This window comes from Tachysurus fulvidraco, chromosome 4, assembly GCF_022655615.1.
Source record: "Tachysurus fulvidraco isolate hzauxx_2018 chromosome 4, HZAU_PFXX_2.0, whole genome shotgun sequence".
Lineage (NCBI taxonomy): Eukaryota > Metazoa > Chordata > Actinopteri > Siluriformes > Bagridae > Tachysurus > Tachysurus fulvidraco.
The window spans coordinates 6,106,366-6,117,344 of NC_062521.1; the positions used below are offsets into that span (position 1 = coordinate 6,106,366).

General features: G+C 36.9%; 1 protein-coding gene and 1 long non-coding RNA gene across 2 annotated transcripts; both read right to left on the reverse strand.

Annotated features, from left to right (window-relative positions):
• Positions 1 to 38: 38 nt before the first annotated feature.
• On the reverse strand, positions 39 to 3,877 carry LOC113655234. The gene is made up of 4 exons (XR_007140496.1): positions 3,517 to 3,877; positions 3,309 to 3,395; positions 2,808 to 2,918; positions 39 to 167 (listed from the first exon to the last, which is right to left on the reverse strand). It is a non-coding gene; the product is annotated as an uncharacterized LOC113655234 (long non-coding RNA).
• Positions 3,878 to 6,393: 2,516 nt separating this feature from the next.
• On the reverse strand, positions 6,394 to 9,287 carry psmb1 (proteasome 20S subunit beta 1). Its single transcript, XM_027165639.2, has 6 exons — positions 9,095 to 9,287; positions 8,304 to 8,411; positions 8,093 to 8,174; positions 7,557 to 7,686; positions 7,277 to 7,383; positions 6,394 to 6,711 (listed from the first exon to the last, which is right to left on the reverse strand). Exons 1-6 carry the CDS (start codon positions 9,193 to 9,195, stop codon positions 6,526 to 6,528), a joined length of 714 nt encoding a protein of 237 aa, XP_027021440.1. The 5' UTR covers positions 9,196 to 9,287; the 3' UTR covers positions 6,394 to 6,525.
• Between the last annotated feature and the right edge of the window lie 1,692 nt (positions 9,288 to 10,979).

Here is a 10,979-nt window from a genome sequence, read left to right on the forward strand (position 1 = left end):
GATTTTGTTCAGAACTTACAAAAAGGAGAATTTAACCTGTGGAAACATGATAACCTCTTGGTAGAGAGAGCAGTCCTGCTGGAGGGAGTTCGAAGAGCTCTGGCTAATCAGGTGCTTCAGGTTCAGAGCTGCTGGTCTTATGCTGATGTAATACTCCTCCAAAGGTGCTATTTAAATCCACACAAAATGTTATATATAAATATAAATATATTGTTAAGACTACTGCTTTAAAGTGTCAGTGTTTCAGAAAGTCTCTGAACTGGTTATATCCTTAGGTTGACTATTCTTGTGATGTAATATGGTAAATGTAGTAAGTATTATCACAAGAATACAGCATTTATCACAGCTATCCTCTAGCTTTTCCATATCGTGCAAATGTAAAGACTATAGATTATGGACATCTTTTCCAGAAACACACATATGTGAAAAATCACCTGCTTAACACAAGGTACCATTCACTATTGGGGACAATTTGGAATAGACAATCAAACGTCCAACCTGTTTTTAAGCCAGTATATAAAAAAATCACCACAAAATACCAATACCAAATATGCAGTGACAATTATCAGCAGACATGCAGTGAATTTTAGATGAAAACAGAGGCCTGGTCAAACCTGCTGGTTTAGTGTGTTGCATGCTGCACTCTTGTTTAGACTTGCTGGGAGAAAGCTGGATTTTGAGGTCTGGTTTGCCAAGACTCTTTCCATTCCATTTCCATGGAAAGTGGAAGATTGATGCACTTTTAAAAAAAATTTACCTAAAACCAGAATGCCTTTACAAAGCCATGCACTATGAAATGATTGATAGGGTTAAGTCTATTAAATGCTTTATAGTTATAAAATAGTTTTCTGTTAATTACACCCCTGTCCTTGAAGCACATGATAAATCTTAATGTATCAGACATGTCTCTGTATCTCATATGGTAACCTTGCTACTCCTGGAACTGCTTTGGCCCCTCAAGCTGGAGCAGATGTTTTAGTCACGGTTATAGTTCCCCCTTGGGCAGAAGCTGTTTTTCCAATACCTCTTCTAGCCCTAATTTGTTTCTCTGTTCTCTCCTCTTTAGCCAAGTGCTCCTGCCACCACTTCTGCTTGATGATTAGAAGTGTATTATATGGTACAGTTGACTAATGGACTGAAATATTGTACAACTAAAATATACACAGATAACCTTGTAGATCTTGCTTACTGATCAGATGTTCTGGAGGATCTACAGTTAGTGGTAATCCTTCCAACATGATGCTAGCTTGGAAACTAAGGCAGGCATTGGCTAAGCCTTCTGAAACAGCATTACTAATCACACTGGGCTAACTGAGCCACATCCAGCAGGCATAACGCAGTACTGTTGCAGAGAGTGTTAATGACTCCCAACTCACACACCTACACAGACCAGAAACATTTATTTTGATCCAACGAGGTAGGCTTTTTTTTGTTGTTGTTCAAGGGTGTCAGTTAAATTAGTCACTTAGTTCAATAGTCAGGTAATCGACTACAAAAAGGCTGAGAAAGGCACATCTCCCTCCCCCCATCCTGATCATGTTCTGCAGAGGGACCATTGAGAGCATCCTGAGCAGCTGCATCACTGTCTGGTTTGGGAACTGTACGATCTCGGATCGCAAAACCCTGCAGCGGATAGTGACGACAGCGGAGAAGATCATTGGGGTCTCTCTTCCCTCTATCATGGACACTTACACCACACGCTGCATCCGCAAAGCCAACAGCATTCGGGCCCTCACGACCAGACTGTGTAACAGTTTCTTCCCACAAGCCATCAGACTTCTCAATAACTGAACTGTACTGTACTGAGCACAACATACACACACATCATCTGGATGGACTGCATAGACCCTCACAAAACACAAACACTGACACATCATACTGTTTACATGCTGCTTACAATCCATCAAACTGTTTACATGCTGTTTTGCACACTTTTCTGCTGTTTTTGCACATACTGTCCAACATTTCAGCCATTTTTGCACATATTGTACAATATCTCAGACATTTCGCACATACTATAGAATATTTCAGTCATTTGCTGTTTTTTGCACAATTCTATATATTATCCCAAGGACCTGCTGCTAAGAAACTGTGTTCATTCTAATGTTACTGCACGAAATATTGTTTGGACATTCAGTATTCACATACAGTATATACACTGGTCGGTCGGCGCTGTTTCTGTTGCTGTTTATTGTCTTTTGTGTATTGCATTTTTTGTACTTTTTGTATTGTCTTGTAACTTTTTGTCTGCACTGCATTTTGTCCTGCACTGTCTTGTCTGTCTTGTTTGTCTTGTCCTGCACTATTTGCACCAGGTTGCACAGCTGCACTTTATGTGGCTAAGACTACTTACATGTCCTTAGCCCTGTCTTTGTTTTATGTAGCACCATGATCCTGGAGAAACTTTGTCTCATTTCATTGTGTACTGCAACAGCTGTATATGGTTGAAATGACAATAAAAGCTTCTTGACTTGACTCTTGAAAATATCTCCTTACTAAAAGTGTACATGACATAGGATGCGTATCTAAATGAAATATCCTATATCAAATGCTGTAGCATCCTAATAATTTCTCTATTCTAAACTGCAGAAAAAAATTTTAGTGAGCAGTAATGCTGTGTATTATGTATTGAAAGACAAGTTGTCTGCACATGTCTGTCTGTTGCCTATGGCAGCATGAGGGCTCAACTACACTCAGACACACAGAAGAATTATCTACAATAATTACAGATCTAAAAACAACACCTGTTACTAACAGATGTGCAAGTAAATAAAATACTGATGTGGGCATGTGAAAGGTTCACTCACCTTTAACTGTAGGTCCAGCAGTTCCCTGCAGGTGTCGATGCACGAAAGCCATATGAGAGCAGAGAGAGCTTGGCACCTCTTAGTCATCCAGGCTTACTTGACTATGTTCTCCTGCTCAAGGAAAAGTTTAAGTGAAACAAAGTGGGCATCCAGCAGCACCTTCTCTAAATGCTGAGTCACTCGGCCCTGACCAACACACGTGCTCGGAGCTTTCACAGCCATTAGAGCAACACTGTAGAGAACATCATACATACAACTGATGACAGAATACTACAGATTTTATAAGAAAAATTAGGTTTTATAGGAAACTTATATGAAGAAATTCCATGTATCTTATCAGAGCCCCTTTAATGAAATGCTTGGGGATCAAACTATTCTTTTACAATGAACACATGCCTCAGCAGCCATGCTTTAAGGACAGAGAAAGTGCACTCTGACATAAAAAAAAAAAAAAGAACTCAATAATTACCAGTGGGTTTCATGGCTGTTACTGATACTTACTTTTGATAAACCAGCATCGAGCTCATCGTTTGCCCCAAGTCTGTGTGTTTGTGCAGCAAGGCTCCCAGACTGACACCCTCTTAGAAACTAGGCATTTTCAATTGAAAAAGAATTTCCATCATCAAGTTTCTGCTCTCTCCTGAGAGGTTTAAATGTATAATATTTTAAATAACCAGAACAATTAAAAGTTATTAAACATGTTTCTCACCAGACTTGGCCATGTGAGATAAAGTACTGGACAATAAGACTCCAGGCCTTGATGAAGGAACAGCCTCTTTCTCTTTTTCCAAACCTGCAGTCATTCATGAACTATAGTTTAGAAACTCTATAGTTTCTCTACATTTTTAAATATAAAATAGGAAAACTTCATGTGAAGAGTTTTTTCAGGTCACCACACAATTGATATTAACATGGACAAATAAGTCCCCTGCCCTGCAGTCATTCATGAACTATAGTTTAGAAACTCTATAGTTTCTCTACACACAGTTATAACAGGGCTGGGTGGGGCTTTGCTCTGCTCCTGTAAGAGCAGCAGAAGACCCACATTTACAGCATTTAGCAGACACCCTTATCCAGAGTGACTTACAGCTGAGCAACTGAGGAACCCAGGACCCAGCAGTGGCAGCTTGATGGACCTGGGGTTCGAACCCATGACCTTCTGATCAGTAGCGCAACACCTTAACCACTGAGCTACCACATCCATATACCACATGCAAGTTGAATTCCCAGGTGTACAGATACTCAATAATATTCATACCACAAACATCTGGATGCATCTTTGATCTCTGGGTCAGAATAAAAAACATTTGGATTTGTTAGAACATGTACAGAATTTATAGGAAATAAAATAAATTGAAACCATTAATGTGTTAACATAATTATTCTTGATTTTTATTAACCTGTTTGACTGGTCCACTAAACCTAAGGCTAAGGTTGTACTCATTTTAAATAATAAAGACTATTCCTACACTACAGAAGGGTGAGGATTTTCTACAGTGGGAAGGGCTGTTCAACAAGGGTGTGTAAACAGAATTATAGAAATAGGACCAATATTTACAATGAAGCATGTCTACAATGAACAGGATCAGCTGGAACAGATCTATTAGATGTGGCTTTAGAAATGAACTGTTTCAACATTTTGGGAGCAATGACTCTAAATACTGATCACTGATAAAATTGAGGATTACTTGGGAATTTGTGCCATCTGGTGACAAAACCAGATTCAAAAACATAGGCTCAGAGCTGCTGTCCTCATTCACGACCACTTTCGGCACTTGGGGCTGCACATTCACCATGCAACAGTCAAAACTCACCATGTATATAGCATAAAATAAACAATCGATACCATGATACCGGTCTGGCATTTAGAGAAAAAAAAATAATTATCTGTTTCTGTATTGTGTATGGTGGTTTACAATTACTTTCAGTTTGTACAGACAGTTATGCAACTACTTAAACTTGTATACAGTCATGTATAGTGAACCCTGATTGTGTACACTCAAGCTACTTGAATAGGTACCTTGTACGTGCACACATTTGCCATTGTATCTACCTACCATATAGGTCACTGTGTAGGTAAACAATTACTGCCTGCTCCCCATCTGTTGAGATGAGCCATTTGTCACTCCTCAAGTCACCGTTAACCAGATGTTGTTTGCGTGGTGGACCATTTTCAGGTCACTGTGTATGTGTGTGTGTGTTGTGTTCATAAAAGTATAACCGATACAGCAGTAACCAATGGTTTTTTAAACACCATACAGTTTTGACACACTCACTATGTTGGTTTACTTTATAGATGTACATATGGATGTTCAGGTTGGTGATCTAACCAATGATCAATTCCAGTTTGCTGATCTAACCACTGATCTAATCCAGTTTGTTGATCTAACCAAACTGTTAAATTATCCATATTAAAGAATAGGTCTTAATTCGTATGGTTTAATATGGATAATTTAACAGTTTGGTTAGATCAACATAATATGGTGTTTAATATGGTGTTGGTCCACCCTTTGTCATTAAAGTTCATGCGCATGTAAAGGAAGACGTACCAAAACTTTTGCCAATGTAGCGTATCTAACATGTTTTAAAGCATTGTATCCCCTTGTACAAAGCTAGTGTGTTAAAATAGGGGTGGGGAACAAAATGTGTAGGACAAGAGATCCTCCAGGATGAGAAATGGGAACCAGTGGAGTAAAGCTGCATCCCAACAAGAGTAACAGTGTGTCAGTAATTGTTTACATCCAAAGATCAGCTGAATGGAGGTTCAACCTGATCAAAATAACTAGTAATTAGTGCATGCTAAAGATTTCAAATGCAAAAACGGCTTACATGAATATTCATGAACATCAGAAGAAAAGTCTGGATGTAGCTGATGACAGGCATTCAATCAGCTCAGTGAGTTTAGCATCATCTTTAACTCGACGTGGTATTTCTTCGTCGTGCTGCTCTTCCTCAGCTGTCACTTCGATATCTACCTGGTTTAATCACTTCGTCCAGTTTTAAACACTTGCCAAATAACTTCAAAACACAAGAAAGACGAGGGTTTTCATACCGTCAATGATATACGAAGCTCCACAGTCGCTCGTTAGCACATCGAGTGTCACCTGGTTAATGTGACTCGACACCGTGGCGGTGTAAAGTGTTAAATGTGGCTGGAAGGAAGGACACAGAAGTACGGTGTTCAGTACTAACTTTTCATGTTTTTTTATCCATTTGTACGAGGATACTTCGCCAGAGGTGAACAGACGAAAGCGCTAGCTTCATTACTGTAGCCATGTGAACGGGCAATAACACTGTTTATAGGTAACAGGTGAAAAGATTCAACAAACTCACCACGACTCATTAATCGTGTCAAACTCCTGAAAAGTCGGAAAGTACTTCCAAATGGGCAAAACAAAAATATAGCGTCCACAATTGTAACACTTATCTATTTATTTTTAGCAATTTTTTGCCAACGCTTAATAACTCTTTGAATTTAACTCATTTTCTGCAACATATGCATCCAGAGAAATGAACTACCAAACATTAAAAAAAAAAAAGTCTCAAACAATTTACAAAAAAAAAAAAAAAGAGACAAACAATTGGGTTATTATTTAGCATTTTTATTTTTGATCAAGAATACAAAAAAGAACAATAAACCAGTATTCAATAGAGTGGACATATTAATTCCAGAACAAAAAGACAGTAGGCCAGTTTCTGGCATAGTCACGTAGGCCTGTTAGTCTCTCCTAAGTGGCACATTCTCCTCCAGGATGCCGTCCTTGGTGACGATGCAGATCTTGAGGGCATCTCCAGTGTAGACATCTCTCTCTGCAGCTGATATGAACACGTCTTTAACCAGCTGTATGGCTTTATCCAGCGTCAATGGCAACTGCTCCACATTTTCCATGTTCTTGTATCCAATCTGTACAAAAACAGGGGAAAATGTTTAATCAAAGATTTTACTGCAGCAACTATAAATGGCTCATTCCTGTCTTGTTCCATAAAATTCCCTCCAGGTGTCTAAAGTATTCAGTACTAAAACTATATTTCTGTGTAAATGTTTTAGCATTTTTCAAAATACATACAAGAACACGATTAATTTCAATGGATGGGAAGGTTTCTCTCAAAGAATATGAAAAAATATTATAACTACATTATTCTAAATCTTAACCAATCATATAAAGTATGTATTTTTCAACTTGTTAATAAACATACGTCATTACATACATCATTTATATGATACGTTATATTAAGCCATGTACCAATGTGTGAATTATTTTCATTAAAATATGTAAACAAATTAATATATAGTGCTGATTGTTCTTATTTGCTACAATGTTATGAAACAAGTTTGCTATATATTGCAGCAGACAGGTTTGTGCATAGCAAGCATTTACACATGTACATGCAAATTGGAATAATACCTCGCACCGGGCATGCCCTAATGCTGTATTTGCAAGTTGTTTAACAGTCAATTGTAACCCTACCTGATTGTCAAGCAGGGGCTGCAGCATTGCACTTGCTGAGCCACCAGCTTTGTAAGCATCCCTCTGGTAGGATCCAACTGGATCAAAACTGTACACTGCACCTCGACCTTGAAGTAACAGGTATAGGGGGGGAAAAAACGAACATGAGCTGCTACAAAGTGGTAAAAGGTTTGCTCTGTCTTTTGCATTACTGTTCTTTCTATAAAGAAGCATTTTACAACACCATCAGTAAAAACAAACCAAGTCTGCTGAAATGAAATAGTTATGCAAAAAAGATTACCTTGTTCATCAAGCCCACCAATTATGTTGTAAACGTAGTATGGGAAAAAACGTCTGCCATACAGAATCGTTGACAGCATTGCAGCAATAGCTCCACTTGTCATGGTCTTGTTATTTGAATGCTTGTACATCTGTCAGAAAGGAATAACACACTAATCAGCTTAAAACAATAACAAGTACTGTAATCATTAAATCTGTAACATTTGGTCATCATGTCATTTCATCATGAAAGAAGAATGCAAACATAAATAACGATGTATTAAATTAAGCGTAGCTCATTACGAGAAAGTGCATAGTCGTGTTTTTATTATTAAGCATATATTTTACTAAACACACTGTAAAGAAAAAAAAGGCTTATTTTCTATCGCATAAGCAAATGAATTGCTAACAGTTCCATGTCACCACCAGTAATTTCAACCGAGCATCAACTGAGCCTGACAAAATGCACTTGACACCACTTGAAGCATGAAAAGAAAGTTGCAATGTTTTTAAAGAAAGCGGACTGTTCAAAAAGTAAGTTTTAACTTCACCGTGTACCTTGAGCCTTGCATCAATAATTTTGGTCAACGTCAAACAGTCCCCATGGAATCCGCTGCAGCCGATCACCGTCTGGTCTGTCCTGTGTGTGAACAGATAGAGTATTTACAATTTAAAAAAAAACATCACTTGCATTAGGTCTATATTAAATCGAACTACTTTAAACACTGCTAAATTTAAATTATGGGTTACCAACAATCTAGTCACTCACAGTTTATAGCACTTTGGAGAGTCTCGGCTATGGATAGAGTAGCCCTCACTCAGACGTGTATCTGAGGCCACTATAGAAAAATCTTCTCCAGCCACCGCCAGCACAGTCCTGTTAGACAGAATGCAGAAGTTAGGCAAAGTTTATGTTAAGAGTCAAAAGTTTAGGAATCACTCCATTCTCTAATAGTAAGATAAGATACTATAGCATCCATTTCTTTGGTTGAACACAAAACTAGTGCAGGATGAGTCGTCAATGTTGTGTGTGATGTCTTCATAAATGCAAACAAACTACAATTTTGTTAATTTACATTTTTTAAGTCTTTTTACATTTTTTATGCTACAAGAAATGCACCAGAGATGAATGAGGACAGGATTTCTTCACTACAATGTGCTCTTGCTAACGTCACTCAAACATCAGCAGCTTTAGCATTAAAGCGAAACTGAATTGATCTTCATAAGTAAAAAATCTGACTATTATAAATGTAACCTTTAAAGTGAAATCAGAGTTCGAGCTACACAAAATAAACATCATATACTCAAAACAGCTAGCTAGCTAGCGGCTAAAACGACTGAATGATGACTGTCTCGTTAACAAGACTTTCGTAGTCGGAAAATAATATACGGATACTTAAGAATTAAACGGCTAGTGTGTAAAGCCATGGCTCCTGTCAGAACATTCGACATTTTAGAATCCATAGACATTGAAGTGAAAATGACGGCTAGTTACCGACATACAGGGAAGATGACAAAGCCGCTTAGCAGCGTTTTCAGCATGAACCTATTATTTCTTACCCTCCATTAAAAGAATAAGGTGAGAATTTATGCTCTGCGTGTCCGGTGTAGTGATACTCCTTCATCTTTCCGTTTCCTCCCAAAGCCTGTGTGGACATCATGACTGAAACTAAACCGAAAGCGTTAACGCTAATTCAGAAATCTCGCTGTCTCACTGCAACATGGCGGACGGAAGTTGATTTGGCATCTCTTCCGGTGCCGTCACAGGAAACCATTACGAAGAAAATGCTGCAGAATTATTTTTTTTATTCTAACATTAGTAAAAAAAATAAAAATAAAAAATTATCCCATGAATGTGGTGCATCGTTTTGTCCTTAAAGATATTTTTTAAATATGCAAACCCAAAACATGGATCTCTGGAGTATGTTGTGAATATTTCTTTATTTTAGATGCAAAAAATCCTCTTTGTGTTTTAATTGAAGTCTCTTATTTCATCCATTATAAACTAAAAAAAGGTTATAAACAACAAATAAACGCACAAAATCTTTGATGTTTTATGAGGAATTCTTTAAAATGCTTTGTATGTCTGCGAATGCACATTTCCCCCTGATCATGTGTTGAATCTTTTGCAAAATAAAGAAAAAAACTCTTTTAAAGTTAGTAAATTTTAGGTTTAAATGCGAAATATGATTTCATTTTATTATCGCTGAAGTCTTTTCATTATGGCATCATTAGGCTTCTGTACAAGGTTGATGAAGCTTGGAAAAAGTATCCTCTAAAATGTATTATTGTGCAACATTGAGGAATGGGTTTTTATTTTCCAGTGAATTCTCCAGTGTTTTCTATTATTATTATTATTATTATTATTATTATTATTATTATTATTATTATTATTATTATTATTATTATTTCTTAATTCATAACTGTTGTTCATAATTTAATTGATTGCTTTTTAATGATCATAAATAAATTACATAAGGTTGAAGTTTCTCAGGGCTCTTAAGTAATTCCCTTATTGATTATGATTTTCATGCCAGTTCTGATTAAATCAATACATGTATCATTCTGAGTCAACAGAAACTTAGTAATAGTCTGCGTCTTTTGTCACACCCAGGCCACAACATACTGGAACTCCTCCTAGCACATGGGAGCAGGTTGATCTTTCCACATGCAATCAGGCTTATGAATGATTAATTGCCTCACAATCATGATGAATGTTTCATTGTGTTTTCTAAGTTCAAGATGAAAAAAATGTGTTTGGTTTTTTTTGTTCAATATTGTCCATTTTATTACTCACAAGTCAAGTCACGTCAAGTCAAGAAGCTTTTATTGTCATTTCAACCATATATAGCTGTTGCATTACACAGTGCAGTAGTGGTATATACTATTCACTTCTGTTCTCTAACCTGGATGAAGCAGTTACTGAAAACAAGTAAATGATCAGTAAAACAGTACTAGTACATTTCCTATTTGTCAAGTCACTGGATTTGAACGGATTTAATCCAAATTTTAATAACTCAAAAACTCTAAAGCAACATCAGAGTTGTTCTGTGTATAAAGATTATAAAGGTTGAGGAAACTTTTAACGATTAAACATTAAAATACCTTTTTGAAAGAGCACTATGACCATGTTTCAGGATAAAGTCACCAAAACCTTTGAGGTTGTTCATTCCTTTTGGTGACTTATAATGGAAACATGGAAAAGACAGAAATACTATTTTTTTCTGACATTGTATGATAGATAATCGATTAACTTCAAATCTGACAAACAAGTAGTCAAACCAGGTATGCTGTTTTGTTGTCTTTTATCATATCACACTGTGTTTTTATGTTTAAGATGAAAAAATGTGTTTGTTTTTCTGTTCAATATTGTCTAGTTTATTACTCACAAGTCAAGCCAAATCAAGTCAAGAAGCTTTTATTGTCATTTCAACCATACATAACT

What these genes read in the sequence shown, in the direction of transcription:
- psmb1 (XM_027165639.2), bottom strand. Translation starts at nt 9,195, where the DNA reads ATGATGTCCACACAGGCTTTGGGAGGAAACGGAAAGATGAAGGAGTAT. An exon ending in TTATTGATGCAAGGCTCAAG is followed by an intron (nt 7,687 to 8,092) that starts GTACACGGTGAA and finishes CCTTTCTGACAG; the next exon opens with ATGTACAAGCATTCAAATAA. An exon ending in AGCCCCTGCTTGACAATCAG is followed by an intron (nt 6,712 to 7,276) that starts GTAGGGTTACAA and finishes GTTTTTGTACAG; the next exon opens with ATTGGATACAAGAACATGGA.